At 44.4% G+C, this 24,368-nt stretch overlaps 1 protein-coding gene across 1 annotated transcript in view; it reads right to left on the bottom strand.

The window, feature by feature from the left end:
• Positions 1-1,547: 1,547 nt before the first annotated feature.
• The window catches only part of FRAS1 (Fraser extracellular matrix complex subunit 1), a 505,552-nt gene continuing 482,731 nt past the window's right edge, over positions 1,548-24,368 (bottom strand). The window contains 5 exon segments of the mRNA XM_070458257.1: positions 1,548-5,496; positions 7,952-8,098; positions 10,647-10,852; positions 14,011-14,177; positions 20,404-20,520. Coding sequence (XP_070314358.1) covers positions 4,903-5,496; positions 7,952-8,098; positions 10,647-10,852; positions 14,011-14,177; positions 20,404-20,520 — 1,231 coding nt within the window. The 3' untranslated portion in view covers positions 1,548-4,902.

The raw sequence follows: 24,368 nt of genomic DNA on the forward strand, positions 1-24,368 counted from the left end.
GCTATCACAGGCTCATTTGGGGATAGAAACTTTTTAAAAAATTATTTATTTAGTTTTGGCTTCGCTGTGTCCTCACTGCTGCACATGGCCTCTCTCTCGTGGAGGCAAAGTGGAGCTACTCTCTAACTGTGTCACACGGGCTTCTCACTGCAGTGGCTCCTCTTGTTGCGGGGCACAAGCTGTAGGGGGCTTGGGCTTCAGCAGTTGAAGCACGTGGGCTCAGTAGTTGTGGCTTACAGGCTTAGTTGCCCTATAGATGTAGGATCTTCCGGACCAGAGACTGAACTGGTGCCCACTGCCTTGGCAGATGGATTCTTAACCATTAGACCATCAGGGGAACTTGGTACATGGTGTGGCATCTAAATATTAGGTTGAGAGGTGTAAACTACTGATCCTGGACTATTTTTACTTACAAAATTAGCAATTTCATGGGGTTGAATCTAGTAGGATGTTCCCTATAGTCTCCCTCACCTGCTCTCATTATGTTTCTTCAAGACCCTAGTCTGAAATATCACAAAATCTAAATGAGAACTCATTTTCTGCCATTTTCCTCCAATTTTCATGAAATTTCAGGTCTCAGGAAGCATTTTAATAGCCAGTCTTAGCAATTCATAGATTGGCTCCTGAATCAGATTCTTTATGGGCCCGAGAGAAATGCACTCTGGGGCGGAGGGCCTGCTTTTAGGCAAAGGACAATCATAGGAAATTCTGAGGAAGTTAAGTTTACACAAAGCCCATGGCAACATCTAGGGAAAAGGAAACCCTAGGTTCAGTTGTGGCATCTTTTCCCTGGATTTCATGAAAAATCTTTCTCAAGTCTTCCTGGGTTTGCAAATGTGCTATCACAATGTGCCAACAGAACCTTGGTGTTCACCGTCATTCATTTCTCAGGGAGGACAGGCTTGCAGAATGCCTGGCCTCAGTGTCATTCTGACTCTGCCATTTTCCCTGCACAAGTAAATTCTTATTTGGAGCTTTGGTCAGTTACAGGGTGAGTTATGGACACAGATCTTTGTGCCCAGAGACTTCTTTGGTGGGCCAGTTGCTGAGACTCCACACTCCCAGTGCAGAGGGCCCGGGTTTGATCCCTGGTTGGGGATCTGGTTAGATCCCACATGCCACGACTAAAGATCCCACATGCCACAACAAAGACCTGGTAGAGCCAAATAAATAAATAAAAGTAAATATTAAAATAAACTTTGTGCCTGCATAAAAGTACACAGTCATTTTCACACTATTTCAAGTGTCCTGAGAAGGTTTGATGATGATAAATACAGCATCAATGATCATCTTTTGCACGTGGAAATTTTAATTATTCTTCTTTTCCTAGGATTTCAATGAATGGCAAAAGAAGAACTATGATAATACAAGGATAGGAAATTTATTCTTGATCTTAGTCTAAGTAGTGAATGTCTCAGATTCAACCCCTTCAGAGGGATTTTCTCTAAAAAAAAAGGTCTGTCTCAAATTTTAGAATGATTTTGCCATCTCCATGGCACTGTCTTATGTTGATGAGATGAAGAATCTAGTAAGATGAACACAGCAAATAAAACACAGACTGTCATTTATTAATACAAATTTATATAGTGGCATATGCTATTGGAGAAATCAGAAATTCATAACACACAAAAATCATTTCAGAGTCAAGGAATCAGGTTGACAGCACCACGGATATTTTACTCAAGTCTGAGCAGGTGTGTAGTATCTGAGAAGAATGAATACCTAGGGTACACCAAGACTAGATATGGTAAGATTGTGCAAACACATTCCCACACTCTTTCCGCATCTCCCCATAAGAATCCCCACGAGGCCAGGAGGCCTAGGGCACAATCAGAGGGCAAAGGTGCAGACTCCTCTTTGAACCTTCACAGCCAGCATGTGATAGCAAATAGCAACCCCTGAGAGGCTTTTGTTCCTGATCACCTAAGGGCATGGCAGGAAAGGTTAGTAAAACACACACAAGGCCTTAGTGAGCGAGTTAGAAGAACTGAAAGGAGAGCTTTGACTGGAATAGCGTCCCAGGTCAGTCAGCAAATTTTCTGCTCCCTCATATGACACATAAAATGAAATGAAAAGTTCTGTATCGAAGCAGTACATCTCCGCTTTACATCTCTGAACACCTCCTATTTCACAAGTGTGCATCCACTGGAGGATGAAGTGTATGTGGTGGGGGTGGAGGATAGAAAGGAAGGGAGGCACAAATGATCCCAAGGTCTTCTCTTTCACACTGACAACTCACCATCTCATGGTCCGCATAGATGCTGCCCGTGTCCCTTGAGACCCTTCCACAGAGGCTGCTGGGAGCGCGCTGAGATCAGCCTCCACGCCTTCCCACACCAGCCCCCTTTGCCTCCTGTCCTCACTCTTCCTACCCATGTGCCCTGTTTAGTAGGATCGGAAGGGCCGTGCCAGGAGGCTCTCCCAGCAAGTGGGAAACTGCTGCTTTCATGTGCAAGCATTCAGGCATCTAGGAGTGGTGGGAAACAACAGGCCACATCAAAAGTTGCTCTGTGAGTGACTGGCTCTGTCCTGGCAGAAATAGTGGCAACTTCTATTATAGGTTGTTTTTGTTTAGTTGCTAAGTCATATCAGACTCTTGCGACCCCATGGACTGTAGTTTGCCAGGCTCCTCTGTCCATGGGATTCTCCAGACAAGAATACTGGAGTGGGTTGCCATTTCCTTCTCCAGGGGGTCTTCCCCACGAAGGGATCGAACCTGTGTCTCCTGCATTGGCAGGCGGGTTCTTTACTTCATTGTCTGGAGAGAATTCTGTGCTGGGTTGACGAGCTCTCCTGTCATGAAACACCAGTTCTGGGTGTTCATGAGGCCAGTAGAGAAATTCAACCTCCAAACACCCCAGCAGGTCTTACATAGCACCTGAGCAGGCAGGAGAATTTGGTTTGGGGCCCAATCTCTCCAACTCTCCCTTCCCTAGAAACTTACACTCATCTTGGAATGCTCATCAGACTCTCCTCCAACTGTCCTGCTCAGGAGGCTGACTCACAGTCTCACCTCTTGTTAACATGCTATGCCAGCTTCTCTGTTCAGTCCTCCTCAAGCCCCTGCCAGATTCCTGCCTGGGTCAAGTGGTGCTTCTCTGCCCCAGTGAGATTATTTTATGATCCAAGTAGGAGAGTTTTATTCTCTACTTGCCCTTATTATATTGGCACCATACTCTCCCTCCCCCAGCCTAAATTGACTGCTCTATCCTTCACCCATGACATCGCTTATTTGTTCACTTAACAAATACTCCTGGAGTGCTTGTGATGTGCCAGGCACTGCTGGAGAGCCCAAGGCATAGCTCACACCTGCCCTCCTCTCAAGGAGCTTGGACTCCAGCAGAGATGCCTGAAACCTCATATGGTTCATTCTTTCTAGCTTTGAGTATCAAAGTGCTTCCCGTGTGGACTGTTCTCAGAGTGAGGCTCAACTCTAATACAAATATTACACAGTGTGAATGCGCCGCGATTTGCTCAGTGGTAAAGGTGTGACGGGTGTCAGGAAGGGGAAGTGTCTTTTCCTCTCGAACAACAGAAAGGTGCCTCCAATTCAAAACAACATGACATGCATGCTTATGCTTTTGCCAACTCAGCAGAAGCAAAACTGAACACAAGAGCAAGTGGTGCGTACACTACCTGCGACATCATTAAGCTGCTATTTGAACACTAAATCATTTTAAAGCCATGTGTTCATGGCCTTGTCATGGGCTGTGCTGATATGGTAAAATAAGTGCCTGAGCTACCAAAAGAAGAACCCCCAAAAGAGAAATCCCTGAAATACTGTACCGGAAGCCATGCCTGTACCTGCTGAGCTAGTACTCTGCTGTGAGCACTAGGACTTCTGTGCAGTGAGCACCAGGGCACCAACTTGGGCCTGAGCTTTCTCCTGATTGGCTTTATTCAAATGAATCACTGACTTCTCTGAAGCCCTAACAAAATAAAAGCCCCACAGCCAGCAAGCACAGGGCTTGTGTATTACCGGACTGAGAAAAGCCTGGGGCAGCAGGACTGTGGTAGGAGTGTCAAACACCCACGGGCAATGCTGGCGAAAAGGGCACAGTGCAGCGATCTTGTCTGGCAGCTGTCCTGTGCCGGGAAGGATGTCTCCTGGCTGCAGTGTAAACCAGCCGGGCACAAGGACACCCCCCCCTCCCCGGGCCGAGGGCGCAGAGCATCTCTGATGTGCTCGGAGTCACCTGCCAGACCCCTCCTTCCCCCCAGGCTTCAGTGCCCCCTCCATAAAGTGGGAGGGGGTTTCCCCATGCCTGATGCCTGACAGGAGAGGCTGGGGTTTCTCAGAGAAATGCTCTAGTCCAGAGCAGTTTAAAGCCCCAGGTGAAAAGGGCTGGTGATGCAAAGTACAGTCGGAGGACGAGGAGTGCAGACTGTCAACTGGACGCGTGAGCAAACACATAGGTGCCGATTAGCAGAATTCTGAGCGGAATCTGTGCGTCAGCAATGTGAACTCTGCGGTCCAGACGCCCAGCAAGAGCGCAATCGAAAGGGAGCTGGAGCTGGTGTGGGGTGGAGACCAAAAGCACCTCCCGCCCCGACGCTTTCTGCCTCTGAGACCTTTCGGTACATCCCTGTGCGCCACCTCCGCTGACTTAAGTCCCGTCCTAACTCCGAACACTGGCTTTCCAAGACTAGCCTTACAGAAGGAACACTTTGCCGCTGCAGAGACTGTTAATGGGATCCACGGAAAGAACTCCTTCCATCCTCTGGGGTCTCAGTCTCATGAGGTAGCTCAGTTGTGAGTTGATGCATGTGATGTATGCCTTCCACCACTGAACGCTATCATATTCCCTTTTTAATCGGCAAGATTATAAAAATACCAGTATTTTCCCCCCGTTTTATAAAAATGACTTTAGAAAAAAAAAAAATACACATGGGTCTCCTCCATTAAACTTCTGTTCCGTCCTGTAAATTGTTGTGGACTCTGACTTCCAGATTCAGTTTCTTGACTTTAGCACCTTTGAACACGTAGGCGCCCTCGGTGTCACCGAGTATGTTCACATTGCGCACCGTGCAGTACTGTCTGTCCACGTTCTTCTCCACCCTGTCTGCGCCCCTCTTGGGTACGTCCACCTTGGTATTCAGAGGGTATTCCTCCAAGATGTCCCCTGGGGGCGGCTTCTTCCTCTGTTTCTGGCACTTCCTGGTGATGAAACAAAGCACCAAAGATACCAGCAGTAGGAGCATGATGGCAGCAAGGGCGCTGCCGATAGACGCCCCGGTTTGGGAGAGAGAAGCGGCCACGACTGGCTCTTGCATCTCCAGGTTCAGGGACTTCATATTGGTGCCATTCTTGACCTGGTCCCCTTCGTTGTCATAGATGAGGGACTCGTCGAGGCTCAGCCAGCCACTGGGGTCCGCCAGGTCCCTGCGGTGGCGCCTCAGAGGGGCCGTGAGAGAGCGCTGGACCCTGGGGCCTGAGATGGTGTCAGGACCGATGATGTAGATCACCTGAAGGTACCACTGGTGTCCCGCTTCCACCTGCAGGAGGAGGAGACGGGGAGATGCACTGAGCATGTCACTGATGCCCAGGACCACCTCTGAGGAAGGGGACGGGAAGACCACTGCCCACCACAAGCTTCCATAGATGCATGGTCTCAAGAAAAGCCTTAGCTACACCGATGTTCACAGCCACATTATTTATAATAGCCAAGATGTGGAAACAACTTGAGCGTCCATCAATAGATGAATGGAAAAGGAAGATGTGGTGTATATATATGTGTGTGTGTGTGTGTGTGTGTGTGCACGCAATGGAATACTATTCAGCTATAAAAAAAAGATCTTGCCATTTGTGCCAACATGGATGGACCTAGAAATTACTAATTAGGCTGTACTCGGTCACTTCCACCTCTTTGCGATCCCATGGACTGTGGCCCACCAGGCTCCTCTGTCCATAGGATTCTCCTGGCAAGAATACTGGAGTGGGTTGCCATTTCCTCCTCCAGGGGATCTTCCCAACCCAGGGATCAAACCTGCATCTCCTGCATTGGCAAGTGGGTTCCTTATCACTGAGCCACCTGGGGAGCCCTAGAAAGTATTACACTAAGTGAAATAAGTCAGTCAGAGAAAGACTGATACCATATGATTTTACTTATATGTGGAATTAAAAAAAAAGACAAGCAAAACAAAATGAAAACAGATTCAGATACAGAGAATAAATAGGTAGTTGCCAGATGAAGGAGGGGGTGGGGGACCGGGACACATGAAGGGGCTCAAGAAGTACAAACCTCCAGCTATAAAATAAATAAGTCATAAGGTGTAATACACAGCATAAGGAATATGGCCACTAAAACTGTAATAACTTTGTATGGGTACAGATGGTTACTAGACTTACCACACTGATCATTTCATAATGTATGCAAATGTTTCACACGTGAAACATAACATTGTACATCAAATGTATTTCAATTAAAAAAAAAGAGGAAACTGATCCACTAAAGAAAGAATCTTTTTTTAGAGTCATAGAATAAATCAGACTATCATTGGCCTCCTTTAAAAAATGTTGAGGTAAGCCTATGCATGGTGCATTTAAGGATTAATAAATATGCCACTGTAACTGTAGCAGAATAAATAAAGATTTTGATGAAGTATAGGGGAAAAAAGAGAAAGAAAAAGAAAAGCATTAGCAATGGTTGGTGTCTGAACAGAGAACTGAATCAAATATTCTGGGGTTCTAGTCTATTTCCAAATTAAAGTGATCTTAGGGCAGATATTCATATTTTTTTCTGTTTTCCTACTTGTTCATGGAATAGCCCTAAGAATTTATCTTTTAGGGTTTCTGTAGCTTAAGGAATGGTTATGATTTGTTCATCTTTATTGACATAAGTAGAGTAATAGTATTAATAACCAATTTATTCCCAGTGGCCTTCCACTGGTTTGTATGCTAATTTACTATTCATTGATGAACTTGAGCTAAAATAGAGCCATTCAATAAAGATTCATTAAACACCTGCTCTGTGTGTAATAAACAGACACTTGGACAAAACTTTGCTAAATCTGAACACTTTTTGGATCATCTTCTGAGTGGTTATGTCATCAAGCATTTTATTTCCCTTTCATCTGCCGTCCATTGAGAACCTCCATGATTTTGAAATAACTTCTGAAGAGTGATAATAGTTCTGAAATCCAAGGTCATGACTTACTATTTGAAGACAGAGAAGAGTAGAAATTGATCTTGGAAATTCATGCTTATTACTGGGACTTGGAGTATTTTTGCTTATTAAATATTAGTAATTCTTGCCATTCTAAATCATTGGATTGTATTTATGATTTTGTTAAATATTTCCACATGCCTGTGAAAAACAGCTGGTGCTGCACAGAGCCATGATGAGACTATATGTGAATTAAAGAATTTCATTATTGCGTTGCTCTATTGGATAGATGATAAAATTTGAGGTGAGTGTGTTAGTTGCTCAGTCATGTCCGATTCTTTGTGACCCTGTGGACTAAAGCCTGCCAGGCTCCTCTGTCCTTGGAATTTTCCAGGCAAGAATACTGGAGGGGGTTGACATTCCCTTCTCCAGGGGATCTTCCTGACCCAGGGATCGAACCCAGGTCTCCTGTATGGTAGGCAGATTCTTTCCCATCTGAGCCACCAGGGAAGCCAAGACCCCGATGCTGGGAAAGACGGAAGACGAAGAGTGTGACAGAGGACGAGATGGTTAGATGGCATCACCGAATCAATGGACATGAACTTGGGTGAACTCTGGGAGATGCTGAAGGACAGGGAAGCCTTTCATACTGCAGTCCACGGGGTCACAAGGAGTTTGACAGGACTTAGCAGTTGAACAACAATGGTAAGTTTAATAACAATAAAAAGACCTGCCAGCAAGAATGCTATAAAATGAAACCCCCATTGCAGAGATGATGTCATCCTCCTCTTTGTAACCTTTAGAGGGAATTGGTCCTCCACTTCTGTTTCTCTCGCCACACTCACCTTATAGAGCGCGTCTACCTTCAGAGTAAATCCATCCACGCCTGGCATGCTGCTGACCACGTGGAAATCAGGCAACTCGGAAGCAAAATGGGCCTCAAAGGGCACGTCATGGAAGTACTTGTCAGTTACCTCTGGCTGACTGCGGTCCTAGGAGTTGGAAGAGAGAAACACAAGATCTAGCAAGATGGAACCACTGACCTGGCAGGTGGCAATCACAGGGAGGAGGCAGTCACCCTTTGGGTGGGGGGAGTGTGTGCTGAAGGGGCCCTCACCTAAGCCTTAAGTAGACTGCTGCCCCTGGGCACCCACTGCCCTCGTGGGGAGAACACCTGGTGGCCTCTGTGATCTTGAAACATAACAAGTAGGATAGCCTAGACCAGCAATTCTCAAGCTGTGTGTCCTCAGGACTTAAAAATTAAAGACGTCTCAAAGCTTTCATTTTATGTGATTTACATCTATCAATATTTACTCTTTTAAAATTAACACTGTGATTATGCTACAATGAAAAAATAGATATTTGTTAATTCATTTTAAGAGAGAAATGAGCAACTCATTACATGTTAACATAAGTAATATATTTTTTAGTGAAAACACCTATATTCGTATCCACCCAAAAAGAGAGTTGGCCTTGTTTTACATTTTGGCAAAATGATAGAAAAGAACTAGATTCTCATAATTGCTTCTATTTTCCATCAGCTGTGATATGTTGTTTTGGCTGAAGTATGTGAAGACAATCTGGCCTCACATAAGCTAGGTATTAATAGCTGGAAGAGGGAGAAATGTTTGAATAACTTTTCAAATAATTGTGCATATCCTTTTTTAATACTAAATCAAACCTCAGGAAATGGTGCTTTTAAAAGATTAGGCACAATACAAAGTGTGATTCCGTATCAATAAACCTGCATACTCTCTGCAATTGTGAGAGAGTGAGTGTGAAAAAAACAAGCGACATCATATCATCACGAAAGTAGTTTTGACCCCGCGGAGGCCCTGAAAGAATACTGGGGATACTGAGGGGTCTCTGGGACACATTGACAAATACTTTCTTAGACTTTCCTCTTCCTGGAAACTCAGTGACAGCTTGTCTTGATGACATGGAGCAGGACCCTCTGGTCCTTGGCCCTCCCTTGCGCCTCCATGTCCTCAGTCTGCCCTTTGTGGAAAAACGTTGGCCAAAAATAGGTTTAATCAGAGAAGTGAGAAAATGCAGAAACAAAGGAAAACAGTCAAAGGGGACCAAATAATAATAATGATGTAGTCGGTAAGCACAGTCAAGGACCTTTAGTTCCTTCTCAGCCATAGATAGTACTCTGAGCCACATCCTGTGAGCTGTCTTGTAGATACTGAAATCCCTACCAGGTGGAAGTGAAGATGAACTAAAAAGCTTCTTGATGAAAGTGAAAGAGGAGAGTGAAAAAGTTGGCTTAAAGCTCAACATTCAGAAAACTAAGATCATGGCATCTGGTCCCATCACTTCATGGGAAGTAGATGGGGAGACAGTGGAAACAGTGTCAGACTTTATTTTTGGGGGCTCCAAAATCACTACAGATGGTGACTGCAGCCATGAAATTAAAAGATACTTACTCCTTGGAAGGAAAGTTATGACCAACCTAGATAGCATATTAAAAAGCAGAGACATTACTTTGCCAACAAAGGTCTGTCTGGTCAAGGCTATGGTTTTTCCAGTGATCATGTATGGATGTGAGAGTTGGACTGTGAGGAAAGCTGAGCGCCGAAAAATTGATGCTTTTGAACTGTGGTGTTGGAGAAGGCTCTTGAGAGTCCCTTGGACTGCAAGGAGATCCAACCAGTCCATCCTAAAGGAGATCAGTCCTGGGTGTTCATTGGAAGGACTGATGCTGAAGTTGAAATGCCAATACTTTGGCCACCTCATGCGAAGAGTTGACTCATTGGAAAAGACCCTGATGCTGGGAGGGATTGGAGGCAGGAGGAGAAGGGGATGACAGAGGATGAGATGGTTGGATGGCATCACCGACTCGATGGGCATGAGTTTGAGTGAACTCTGGGAGTTGGTGATGGACAGGGAGGCCTGGCGTGCTGCAATTCATGGGGTCACAAAGAGTCAGAGATGACTGAGCGACTGAACTGAACTGAACTGAACCAGGTGAAAGAAGTTAAGTACATGATGACCAGGCTGTAGCCATGACACAGGCTGCCATAGGTCTGAGAACTGACCGCAAAGAAATGGAAACAAATGAACTCTAGAACTGAAGACTATCAGTATTCAAGACAATCAAGATGACTCTGGTCAGACCACTGATGACCAGTTTCAAGATGACTGTCAGAGCTGACCATACTGTTTCTGCATGTAACCCCTTCCCTCTGTCTATAAAAGGTCTTGCCCCTGATTGTCAGGGGGTAGAATTGGCCTTTAGACATGCATCTGCTGTCCCCCTTGGTTATCACCATCCAAAACAAAGCAAACCTTCCTTTCCACCAACCTTTTTATTGGCTTTTCAGTGGCAAGCAGCCAGATCTGGGTTTGGTAACATTGTTACCCACCGTAATTATCACTCGCTTTGTAATATGTACTAGAATTAAGCTGACAGAGACAACATCAACAAAATAATAACAGTATCAGTAGAAACCATCAAGCGTGGGGTTCTGGCATTAGGCAAAATTTATAGCTGAGGAAATCTATCCGTGTGTCAGCCTTTTAACATAAACAGCATACCAGCAGCAGGAATCTGTGTTTCAGATGTTTGTTGGGCTGAATGCATCCATACTGTGGCCCTTCATTGTAGATGGTCCCCGTGGGATCAAAGAAAGGCACGTAGCCATCCTTCCCAGTACAAAGATAGACCTTCTCTAGTTGGAGCTTGTAAGCAGAATTAAGGTTTTGCTCTGGATTCCAAAGTACTCGGCCATAAAGGATTTGACCTGAAAAGATTGCAAGACATTAATTAGGTCAGACTTTAAGAAAGAGGAAAAAAAAAGTGTCAAGGATAGGAAGGCTTTAACATGCTCCTTCAGAATCAAAAGTACCTTTCTATGAAGAGCTGTGTGGTCCATGTGCCCCTAAAATACACCTTCATTCATGCACTGTTTCCTTTAATCAGTAAATGTTCCTGAAGTATTTAAGGTAGGGCAAGCATTCCCTTATGTGCAGGGGATACGAAGGTGAGTAAGACACAGCTAAGAGGGCAGAAATACAAGCGAAGCAATTGCTAAAAGCAGCTAACATTTACTGAACTCATACTCCTGGCTAGTACTTTACTAAGTCCTTCCCATGGGAGAACTCAGGGAGTGCTCACAATTTCATAGATGAGGACATTGAGTGGTGAGGTGATTTCTTCAAAGTCACAAAGTCACTGAGCGGTGAGGGTGGGATTCAAAGTCAAAGATGCTTGGTTTGAAAAACCCACACTGTTGACCGCCACACGATACTGTTACCACCACAGAGGAAGGCAAACAACATCAAATGAGCATAGAGCGGACAATGAGGGCACAGCACAAAACTCTGCCTGCGAGCGCTATGGAAGGGTGTAAAGAGGAGACGACATTTGAGTTGTATTCTGAGCCATGAGTTGACAGCTGGGGCATCTGAGTGGGGATGCAGAGGCTGGGAGAGCATCCTAGGTAAAAGCAAGTCCATGTACAAAATACGGAATGCTGGAAGGGTACCAGTCCTGGTGTAGTTACTTTTTCTTAGCTCCTGCTAGGGCATCAAATTCTTTACCTACAGCATCTTATTTAGTCCTCCCAAGAGCCTAAGAGATGGGTTCAATTCGTGTCCCTATGTTAGATCACTTGTTCAACATTTCCTATCTGTGACACGCGGGAGGAGGATGTGAGCACAAACTCCAGGATTCTTGCCTGGGAAATCCCATAGACATAGGAGCCTGGTGGGCTACTGTCTATGGGGTCACAAAGAGTCGGACACGGCTGAGAGACTAAACAACAACAAAGGGACTGAACGCAAGGAATGCCTAAGAGTTGGGACCAGTTATCTTATTACCATCTGGGATGGGGTATAGGAGGTAAAGGAGAAGTAGAGGTTAGCCCTGGATCTTTGGCTGGCCACCTAGAGCTTGCTGATGCAGTCAGTGGGGCAGTGAATGTGACAGGAACATGTCTAGGGGGAGATGAGTCCAGTTCTAGACATCTCAAGAAAAGCTATGACAAACCTAGACTGTGTATTAAAAAGACAGACATCACTTTGCCCACAAAGGTCTATATAATCAAAGCTATGGTTTTTCCAGTAATCATGTACGGATGTGAGAATTAGACCATAAAGAAGGTTGAGCACTGAGGAATTTATCCTTTCGATCTGTGGTGTTGGAGAAAACTCTTGAGAGTCCCTTGGACAGCAAGGAGATCAAACCAGTCATTCCTAAAGGAAATCAGTCCTGAATATTCATTGGAAGGACTGATGCTGATGCTGAAGCTCCCACTTTGGCCACCTGATGCAATGAGCTGACTCATTGGAAAAGACCCGGATGCTGGGAAAGATTGAGGTCAGGAGGAGAAGCAGGGGACAGAGGATGAGATGGTTGGATGACATCACTGAGTGGCATCATTTGCACCTGCTCAGATTCAATGGACATGAGTTTGAGCAAACTCAGGGAGATAGTGAAGGATAGGGAGGCCTGGCGTGCTGCAGTCCATGGGGTTGCAAAGAATCAGACATGACTAAGCAAGGGAACAATAACAACAGGTGTCTTAATGACATCACTTCGAGAGGTTTGGTAGTTTCAACCTGTGTGTGGAAGTGTGGAAGTGAAGCTCAGAAGAGACCAGGGACAAGGTTAATTTTCATGGAGCAGCTGTGGAATAGCAGGAGGTTAGGAAGTTCAGAGGACAGGGAGGAGCCAAGCCATGGGGGTGACCAGAGGAGCACCGAAGTGAGAACAAGGAGCCAAGCATGGAACATGGAGACACCAACAGGACGGGGCAGAGGACGGACGGCCAGAGAGCGGGAAGTGGTCAGAACGGCAAGATGGCGTCAGGTGAGGCTGGCGCAAAGGAAACCAGAGAACAAAGTGTCCAAATCCACAGGCTTGGTGTCTGACAAGAGAATTCTGGGCTGCGGTCGGACAAAGCCAGTCTGCAACAGACAACGCAGGAGTGACTGGGAAGAAGGGCCATGGGGACAGTGTCTGTATTCACCACTCCTTCGGGAAGATTCTCAGAGAAAAGCAAAGGAGGACATGTGGGTTGAAGTTTGAGCGAGAGGTAGGGATGAGAGATTTTTATCTAATGGGATATGTTTTTAGGATGAGAGAAAAAAACTCAGATATGAGCAAAAGATTAAAAGTAAGAAAAAGGCAGAAGAGAGAAACTGGAAGAAAAGATAATTGATTCATCTATAGTTTATTCATTCAAGAAATATTTATTGAGCATTCCATTCATGGGATGATGTGCAAATTTGATATTTAATCACAATCTGTGTCCTAGTGGGAGAGACAGGCAATAAATAAGTAAAGAAATATGATATTAAAAATTATGACAAGTACTATAAAAAATGAACAACATTTAGTGAAAATGAAAGAAATGAAAACCTGTATTAGACTGACCGGTATGGTCAAAGCCAGTCTCTCTGGGGAGGTTAGCATTTAGATAGAGACCTAAAGAAGAAGAAAGTCAAGGGAGCCGTGTCTGGAGCAGGGGGAGGTCAAAGGAACCATTTCAAGTAGAGCAAGCCTGCTGAAGAAGACATGGACGTTTGGCGTAGTTTTGAGGCTGGTAGGCAGTCATATTGCAGTCTCAGGAACTGAGAGATGAAGCAATTCACCCAAAGTTAGACAATGCATTAGAATCTGGTTGGAAGTCCCCGTGTTCTTACGACTCATGAACACTTTCACACTTATCACATCACTGATTATTATAACACAAAGAATATGATCTTATTTTGAAATAACCTGAAGGAAGAATATGAATCTGTTCCTGGACTAAACCCTGACTGCCCTGGAACCAGCCCTGGGGGACTCTTCCCTGGAGAGCTGACTGAAAGCCAACAAGCAGAGATTCTAGGAGACCTATCCAACAGCTTCTCAAGTCCAGTAGAGTCTCTGTCTTTGGGTGAAGGGAACACTTACCTTTCGAGAAGGCTCCTTTGTAATCCATTTCTGCCAGTGACATATCAGAAGTGTTGGGGTCCATTAGGAACACCTTCTCATTGTTGCAGAGCTGAAATTCAGTATTGAGCGAATACACAACAGGGACAGGGCGGTTGGTCTGCTGGAATGCAATGGGTATCAGGAATCTAAATGCAGAAAAACAAGAGCTCCTTGAGAGTAGGATTGATTTTTCATCAGTCATTTGGGCTGCCCTCCTGTTCCCACCCCACACTTTGCTGTAGGTGCTAAAACATTTAGTGAATAAAGAGATGGGTACAGGCAAGAGCCGAAGAATTGATGCTTTTGAACTGCAGTGTTGGAGAAGACTCTTGAGAATCCCTAGGACTGCAAGGAGATCCAACCAATCCATCCTAAAGGAAATCAATCCTGAATATTCACTGGAAGGACTGATGCTGAGGCTGAAATTCCAATACTCTGGCCACCTGATGTGAAGAATTGACTCATTTGGAAAGACCCTGATGCTGGGGAAGACTGAAGGCAGGAGGAGAAGGGGATGACAGAGAATGAGATGGTTGGATGGCATCACCGACTCAATGGACATGGGTTTGAGTAAACTCTGGGAGTTGGTGATGGACAGGGAGGCCTGCATGCTGCAGTCCATGGGGTCAAAAAGAGTCGGATGCAACTGAGCGATTGAACCTAACTGAACTGACAGGCGAGAGACTTTATTTAGTTCAAATTCTGATGAGGTTCATCTGCTCTTTGGAGCAGGAATAATCTAATTGCCCTTTAGACTCTCCAACATTCTTTGCTTTTCCTGGCCTTCTCATTCTGGAAAGCCCTGAGGTTCAAATTGAGATTAGGGGTAATGAATTTAGTTTTCTGACTTTGACCTTGACAAACCTACTAGAATGCTCCCTCCTTGTCTGCTACCACCCGTTGCCTAGAGAACTCTTACTGTTCAGATCTCAAACACCACTTTCTCTAGGAAGCTAACCTTCTTTCTCTTCCCTCCCAGGGTGGGTCAGATCTCTTATCATTGGTTCTCAATACACTGTGCAGTGTTTTTCTTTTTTTTTTTTCCATAGTACTTATTGTGGCTTGCTGTTCTATTTAAATGAGTGATCAAAGTCTGATTCACCCATTACAATTTCCATAGAGTCATAGTCCATATCTATCTGCTCATCACTGTAACTTTGATGCTAGCCAAGTTCCTAACACATATATTTGTTAAAGAACAATGCACAAGAGGAAGAGGTGGTTGGATGGCATCACTGACTGAATGGACACAAATTTGAACAAACTCTGGGAGATAGTGAAGGACAGGAAAGCCTGGCATACTGTAGTTCACAGAGTAGCAAAGAATCAGACTCAACTTAGCAACTGAACAACAATGCACAAGTGGTAATTTCAATGCTTTATTCTTCCAACTGAGTCCATCTGACCATTCCTTAATTTTAATTGAACTGCTCTGGGGGTAGATTTGAGAGGGCTGAGGTGAAGAAGGAGTTTGGGGCACAGGAGAAACCCACACAAAGCAGGCCTGGCCCTGTTTTAACAGCTTTGATGTAACTATTCAATGTGCCAAGACTTCATTTACCGGACTCAGGGAAATAGGTTTTTCCTGTTGATGTTGGTATTATCAGAATCTATTCAGTGCCAGGCCATAAGACACTGATTAAAAAGGATGAATGATGAGACTGAGATGATGATAATCATAATTTATAAGGTTATAATGACCTCACAAAAATAGGCATAACAGGAGACACAATTCTTTTGAATTAAGTCTGAATTTCCCGAGTCAGACTAGATAGTTGTGTGTGTTTTAGAGTCCTGTTGCATCCATACGGAGCCATATCAAAAGATGTGGAGATGATCAAATGTACAGTTAGGCCTAAGGAGGCTCACCCTGGGAATAATGGGGAAGCCACAGGTGAGGATCTCCCTGATGAAGAACAAGGACATCCAACCCTGACGCCTCAGTACACCCACCAATACTCTTCACCCTGCAGACTTCCACATTCACCAACTCTGGGACTAGAAGTGGGGCTAATGATTTTTTTGCTCCTTTTTGCCATTTCAAACCATTATTCCTCTCTCTTCTCAAAAAAAAAAAAAAAAAAAAAAAATCCAGCACCTACCCTGGAGAAACTTCTCACGCATGTTAACTAAGAGACACATAGAGACAGACGGAGTGATAGAGAGAATCTGGGATTATAAACCAGAGCAGTCAAATAAATTGTGGGCAATTCCTATGGAGACTACCTTAATGCAGTGAAAGACAAACAGTAGCTACATGGATCAACATTCATGCTGATTTCATTTATGAATCAACAAATGATTCACTGAGAACAGTGAGAATGTAGTCTGAAAATTTTATATAAAGTTCAAAGATATGCAAACCATGTAGAAGTAAATGTGAGGTGAGAAGTAGTAGTTTTAGTCGCTCAATCGTGTCCAACTCTTTGCCATCCCACAGACTGTAGCCCACCAGGCTCCTCTGTCCATGGGATTCTCCAGGCAAGAATACTGGAGTGCATTGCCATTCCCTTCTCCAGAGGATCTTCCCAACCCAGGGATCAAACCAAGGTCTCCTGCATTGCAGGCAGATTCTTTACCGTTTGAGCTACAGGGACGACTTAAATATGAGGTGAACCATAAGCCAAAACAAGGGATAAAGTGAAGTCGCTCAGTCGTGTCCGACTCTTTGCAACCCCATGGACTGTAGCCTACCAGGCTCCTCTATCCATAGGATTTTCTAGGCAAGAGTACTGGAGTGGGGTGCCATTTCCTTCTCCAGGGGATCTTCCTGACCCAGGGATTGAACCCCGGTCTTCTGCATTGCAGGCAGACACTTTACCATCTGAGCCAGCAGGGAAACCCAAAACAAGGGATGATAGGCATAAATACCAGGCTAGTGGTTAACTCAGTGGAGAGCTGGGGAGAGTACAACTGAACGGGGCATTGAAGGTATTTAAAAGGTACCAGGAATGTTTTCTTTCTTTTTTTTTTTTTTTCCGACTCCCAGTTTCATTAGTTATGAAGTGGAAATACAGTAAGCAATCTTGAGGGTGATCACTGTAATGAGAATTGAACTTACAATATTGTAAAGTAGTTAGCCTCCAATTAAAATAAATCAATAAATTAAAAAAAAAACAGCTTAGTACAGAGCCTACCACATAGTTTGCACTCCATACACAGTCACTAATACCACTGGTAGTTACTATTATTCACTTAGCATCAGGACCATAGTGCAAGGGATATCCAGTTCACTGAAGTTATAATTCTTACTAGGCAATGTTCTTGAGGTTTTATATATCCATGCTATATGGTCTTCTGGGTACTAAAACATTTCATCATTTAAAAAAACTATATTAAAGGGACTTCCCTGGTGGTCTAGTGCTTAAGCCTCTGTGCTTCCAATGCAGGGGGCACTGGTTTTATCCCTGGATGGGGAACTAAGATCCCATAGGCCTCCCAGCATAGCCAAAAAATAAAGTAAGAAGTAAATAAGCAAAATAAAACTTGATTACATGAATAAAAAATTCCCCAGCATATCTCTTCAGATGATTTGCCCTCTGTTCTTCCTTTCTGCAGCCAGCCACCATTTTCCTGGTCACCGTCCCTCCCACACCTGACTGACCACAGGCTCTCCAGTCTCGCTCCTGTGAGAAATCGCTCAGTGATTTCAATGGATGAACCATCTACCCCCCGAGCCTCTCAGTTCCTTGATGTCTTCACCTCCAAAGAGCACGTGCTCCTCTCCACTGCAGCCATCTATGCTCCACCATCCTACTAGGCACCTCCTCCATAAAACCTCACTTTCAAACATCTCACACTCTACCTACCACTTCCTATCTTTCCAGCTCACCTCCTCTTTTACTCCCACTCATTAATTCCTCAACCACACCAGGCCCTCTGCAACCACAGTTACCAGGATTCAGAAGACCTGGAACACTGACACATTCATGGTGGGGATGTACACACACAGTTACACATTTATAAACACTTTGGAAAACAGTGTGCCCGTTTCATAAGAAGCTAAACACACCATAGAATCCAGCCACTCCACTCCTAGGTATTTACACAGGAAAACAGAAAGCATGTGTCCATATAAAGGCTTATCTATGTATGTTTATAGCAACTATATTTATAATAGCCCAAACTGGAAATAATCCAAATGTCCATCAACTAACTGATTTGATAAACGAACTATAGTGCGTGCATACCATGACATACAGCTCAGCAACAACAGGAACAAGCTACTGATACACACAACAACCACGAGTGAGTCTAAATAATCATGTCGAGCAAGAGAAGTCAGAGAAAGAGAATTCATACTGTGTGATGCCACTTACACAAATTAGTAGAAAATGCAAGCTAATCTGTAATGACAGAAGGATCAGTAGATACCGAGGGGGTTTGGTGTGGGGAGGAGATGGGAGTGGGGATACCAAAGGGTCATGAAGAAACTTTTGAAGAAAATGGACATCACCACTATCTTAATTGTGGTGCTATTTCACAAGTACATATATGTCAAAATTGATCAAATTGCAGGTACTTTAAACACATACTAGTCATCTTACATTAATAAGCAATTTAATGGTAATTTAAAGACAATTCAGGGACTTCTCTGGTGGTCCAGTGGTTAAGAATCTGCCTCCCAATGCAGGGGATGCAGGTTCGATCCCTGGTTGGGGAATCCTACATTACTCCGGGCGACTAAGTCCACATGCCACAACTAGAGCGAAGTCGTGCTCTGAAATGAAAGACCCACTGAGCTGCAAATACGACCCAGTGCAGCCAACAAATTAATAAATAAATGTGTTTTTTGGAAAAAAAAATTCAACAGGGCCCTCAGCACTGCTGATCCGCTGTGTCTCTCTCTTCCATACTTACTTTCCACTCTCAGAGACGACTCTATTTCACTTACTCCTCTCTTCTCAAACCTCACTGTTCCTTACTTCGAGCTATGCTTGACTTCTCAGTTCATGGAGAAAACAGACTCAGTCAGATGTCTCCTTGGTCATCCTTACCCTCCCAAGCTACTAATTCTCCCTTCACCTGTATCCATAGACTGTGCCTGCCTTCCTTTCTTAGTAGATGAAGTGTCTGCTTCTGGCTAAGGCTGGCCCGTCCCCGCATGTCTGGGTCTGCCCCCTGTTCCACTCGAGGATTTAACTCTGTATATCTTCCCTCTTCCCAATGCATTGTCTGTTTCCCCCAGCAGATCAATAGGGCTATTCTTACCAGCACACAAACATCCTGAAATATTTTGCACCTAAAACACACACACATAAAACCTCCTTCGATCCTTCATCTCTTTCCACTAATGCCCCTGAAACCTTTTATAACAAAACTCCTTCAGCATTGCTTTGTCTCTTTTATCTCCATGTTCTTGCCTCTCTCTCTTGAACCTACTCTAATCAGGCCTCATCCTCCTCAGTCCACTGAACTTGACCTTTATCAAGATTATCGATGAATTCTGTATGGCCAAATCCAATGGCCAAGTCTCAGACTCTTAATTTGAAAGTCACATTCCAAGTCATCTTCTCTTAATGATAATGTCAGATTCTGTTTTCAGCACCTTCTCTCTGAAATGTTTTCCAGTCACTCTGCTCAGCTCCTAGAAAGGTGGCACTAGCCTATATGCACTGCTTAAGAGCAGCGGTGACTTTTAATCCTCTGCTAGAGTCTCCATGCTGAGACGAGAGCCAAGGACACAATAAGAGCTGAATAAATACGGGCTGAATGAATGAACATCGGTACAACGAGGACAGGCTCAGGTCAGAGGTGGGGATGGGCTGATGGACAGTTTGAGTCTTGTTATTCATGGCGGTTACATTCTATAAGGCTGCAATGAACACGGAATGAATGAATTGTGAACAGCTGCCCCTGGGGGGAAATCAGGGGTCAAGTTCCTGCAGCCTCTGCTCACAACATTTTTATCAGTGATCAATACCTAACTCTGTTTTATGTGTCTTTCTGTCTAAAGACACCTTATTTGATAAATACTGTTGATTCTTTAGCATAGAACTCACAGTGACGACACTGAAGTTCATGCTTGAATGAAGCTCATCTGACACTCCATTTGGCTCATCACCACCTTCTTGTATGTAGGAAACAATACAGCACTTCGGCGCTCCGCTGGGGAGCCATTTTAAACAGCAAAATCACCAACATGAGGGACAAAAATTTGAAAAACCTGGCAGCAAATGGACTGTAAAAGGGACACTTGTTCACAGGATGAGAAACCTGAGCTGGGAATGTGGCTCAGATGACCGCTATTTCATCACTCTGCAGGTCAGGGAACGATCAGGATAGCGCCACAAAAATTGGACTTGGGGTTACAAATAAACGTCAGTGAGCAGGTAAGTTCACAAATAGTGAGGATCAATCCTCTCTCCCTACCTCTCTGGGGCGTGTGCAGTGCAGGCCAGAGGCTTTTCTCCTGGGTCCACCCATGGCTGTGTGGGTTGCACCGTGCAAGGGATCAGGTAGATGGTGTACTCCCCGGAGTAATCCTTCCTGGAAACAGGCAGGCAGACGATGGTTAGAGAGATGGATTTAGAGATTATTTACTTACCCAGAAACACCCTAACTTCAGTAGACAAGTTTTCAGATGATACTTGTGCTCAGCATCCAGCCAAGAACTTCAGGAGTCTGCAGACACAAATTTCAGGAATTCATCACACTTGTGATTGTTCTAACACACTTCAGAGTACTAGCCAGAGGTGTTAAATAGAGTTCTTTTCATTTATTCAAGTCCTTTCCATGAGAAATGCTGAGAAGGGCACACTGTTGATAAAAATCTAAAAGGCTCCAGTGAGAGCAAAACAGACTTGGTCGCATCCTTTTTACACCCCCGTGAAACTGACTTGACAATGTCTGTTTAGTGTTTCTTGCTGACTGACACCCTGTTATACATTCTGGACTGCAAAGACTTTCCTTTACTGAGCCAGCTGCTGCTGCTGCTCTGATTGAAAAGGTAGTGAAGGCCTGGGGGTTAACTAACCCCACTCCAGAGACGGCTGCCATCCCCACTTCATTAGCATTCCATTTCAGGACTTCTCTCCCAAACCCTCATCCTTTCAGTGAAGTTGAAGAACAACATCACTTCTCATCGGAGATGACTTGCTGGGAATTTCTGTGTTTACAGTGGGGCATGAGATTCTGTAGGTCGTGACCCTGAGAGTACAGAGCCTTGGTAGCCCTCACCTACTTCATTTCCCACACTTGTCATCCAGAAGCCCAGCCCCTGGCAGGCTGCCTGAAAGGCAGTCAGACAGCCAGAAGTGGCAGGAAGATTCTTCAAGGGCTTTGGGAGGCTGCCACCCATTGAATGAAGAGCTCAGGGCTGTGAATCTTAATTCTAACTAGTGTGATTTGTGATCAGTCCTCACTTTCTCCATGTTCCTTCTTTGACCATTTCTTTGGCACTATTTGTGTCTGTTTATTAGCAAAGTGATAGCAAAGATTTAGTAATCATAAATAAATAGCCAGCTTCCCTGGTGACTCAGGCGGTAAAGAATCTGCCTGCAATGCAGGAGACCTGGGTTTGATCCCTGGGTCAGGAAGATCCGCTAAAGAAGGGATTGGTTACCTACTCCAGTATTCTTGCCTGGAGCATTCCATGGACAGAGGAACCCGGCAGGCTACAGTCCATGGGGTTGCAAAGAGTTGGACATGACTAAGTCACTAACACTTAGTAAATAAATAAGTAAATACAACTTTCAGGACACAGCCTGGGGTCAGTTTAGTGAGATGGCCCAGGCTGGAAACGGGGAGACAGTCTAACCCTGCCTTTGCTCTGCTTCTGCCATGGCCGCACAATTTTAGACAAAGCAGGCAAACTTTCAGGACTTAGTTTCTAAGCCCCTTCGTGCCTTGGAAGTTTGTATGTCTGTAGGTCTTTATGTCTACAGTTTTTTCACTCGATCCTTATCTTCCTCCAAAGCTGGAACCAGCAGGAAATGAGATCTTGTATACTATCTTTGAATGACACAAAAACTGACCTGTGTAATGTGAATAGCAGCTCTTAATGGAAATACTTAATTAAGCAGAACTGTCCATGCCTGACTCGACTCCTGCTTTCCAAAAGTTAGGCCATTGCCAAGAAGAAATACTAACAAACACATGAAAAGATGCTCAACATCACTCATTATCAGAGAAATGCAAATCAAAACCACAATGAGGTACCATTACACGCCAGTCAGGATGGCTGCTATCCAAAAATCTACAAGCAATAAATGCTGGAGAGGGTGTGGAGAAAAGGGAACCCTCTTACACTGTTGGTGGGAATGCAAATTAGTACAGCCACTATGGAAAACAGTGTGGAGATTTCTTAAAAAGCTGGAAATAGAACTGCCATATGACCCAGCAATCCCACTTCTGGGCATACACACCAAGGAAACCAGATCTGAAAGAGCCACGTGCACCCCAATGTTCATCGCAGCACTGTTTATAATAGCCAGGACATGGAAGCAACCCAGATGCCCATCAGCAGACGAATGGATGAGGAAGCTGTGGTACATATACACCATGGAATACTACTCAGCCATTAAAAAGAATTCATTTGAATCAGTTCTAATGAGATGGATGAAACTGGAGCCCATTATACAGAGCGAAGTAAGCCAGAAAGATAAAGACCATTACAGTATACTAACACATATATATGGACTTTAGAAAGATGGTAACGATAACCCTATATGCAAAACAGAAAAAGAGACTCAGATGTATGGAACAGACTTGTGGACTCTGGGAGAAGGAGAGGGTGGGATGTTTCAGGAGAACAGCATTGAAACATGTATATTATCTAGGGTGAAACGGATAACCAGCTCAGGTTGGGTACATGAGACAAGTGCTCGGGCCTGGTGCACTGGGAAGACCCAGAGGGATCGGGTGGAGAGGGAGGTGGGAGGGGGGACTGGGATGGGGAATACATGTAAATCCATGGCTAATTCATATCAATGTATAACAAAAACTACTGTAATGATGTAAAGTAACTAGCCTCCAACTAATAAAAATTAAAAAAAAAAAAAAAAAAAAAAAGAAAAAAAAAAAAGAAAATGGTCAATTAAAAAAAAAAAAAAAAAAAAGTTAGGCCATTGCAAAGAAGAAATAGAGACACAGATGTAGAAAACAGATGTATGGATAACAAGGGAAGATGGGGTGGGATGGGATGAATTGGGAGATTGGGATTGATATATATACACTACTGATACTCTGTATAAAATAGATAACTAATGAGAACCTACTATAGAGCGCAGGGAAGTCTACTCAGGGTTCTGTGGTAGATGGGAAATGGGTTAAACTCACTTTTAAGTGGGGTAGATGGGTTAAATGGGAAGGAAATCCAAGGAAGAAGGGATATATGTACAGGTGTGGCTGGTTCACTTTGCTATGCAGCAGAAACGAATCCAACATTGCAAAACTACTATATTCCAATTAAAACAAGAACAAAAAGGCCAGATCCTGTTGTTCTTCCCCTTGAACCTGTAGTGGCTCCTGTTGCACCAGAGTGAAAAAGTCCACACACAGGCCTTCAAGGTCCCACAACAGCCCGGCCCTGTCTTTGTCACCCTCTTCATCCACTCCCTTCCAGACACCGAAATTTTGTCAAACTCTAGAACTTCCCCAGGAACCCAGATAATCTGCATAGTGAGCTCCCTTGTTTCCAAGTCTTTGCTCGAATGTACCTTCTTAATGAGGCCTAGGCTGAACTTCCTAACCAACAAATTACAATGTCCCCCACTCCTGATTCCCCTTACCCTGTTCTCAACCTTTTATTTTCCATAGTGCTGAGTCGGACAAGCCTTAGCAACAACAACAGCATCACCTTCTAACATCATACTGTACTCATCCACTATGTCTACCTGTGGGTGCAGAGATTTTTATTTCGTCCACTGATGTATTCTTAGTAAAAGTTCAGTAAATATCTATTGAACAAATGAATGCAAGACAAATGGCATGGTCTCCCCAGGCTGCAGTTCTGTTTCCCACCCCTGAATATGACTTAGGTCAATTTCTTGACTATTCCTGCAAATATGCCCAACACAGTCTGGAGGTAGGTTTTTAATCCTGTGGTTCTCTTCCCCGATTTTCTGAAAACTAGAAGTCTCCCATCAGTTGCTCAGCCTCCCCGAGAAGCCTTGGCCAGCTCCCCAGCTGCTATGGTCTCCCAACCCTAAGCAGCTGTGGTCTGATTGCTTGGCATGGATCACGGCATACACAGCACAGAACGCTTGATGTTATTCTTTGCTTTGCCATTTATCTATGGATTTAACCTCCTTACCACAAATGTTAGCTCATAAAGGAGGCTTATTCAGGAACTACTATGTGCTAAAGCATGCAGTTCTGGGGCTTACCCTTGAGAA

The sequence above is a fragment of the Odocoileus virginianus genome, chromosome 29 (assembly GCF_023699985.2).
Source record: "Odocoileus virginianus isolate 20LAN1187 ecotype Illinois chromosome 29, Ovbor_1.2, whole genome shotgun sequence".
Classification (NCBI taxonomy): Eukaryota; Metazoa; Chordata; class Mammalia; order Artiodactyla; family Cervidae; genus Odocoileus; species Odocoileus virginianus.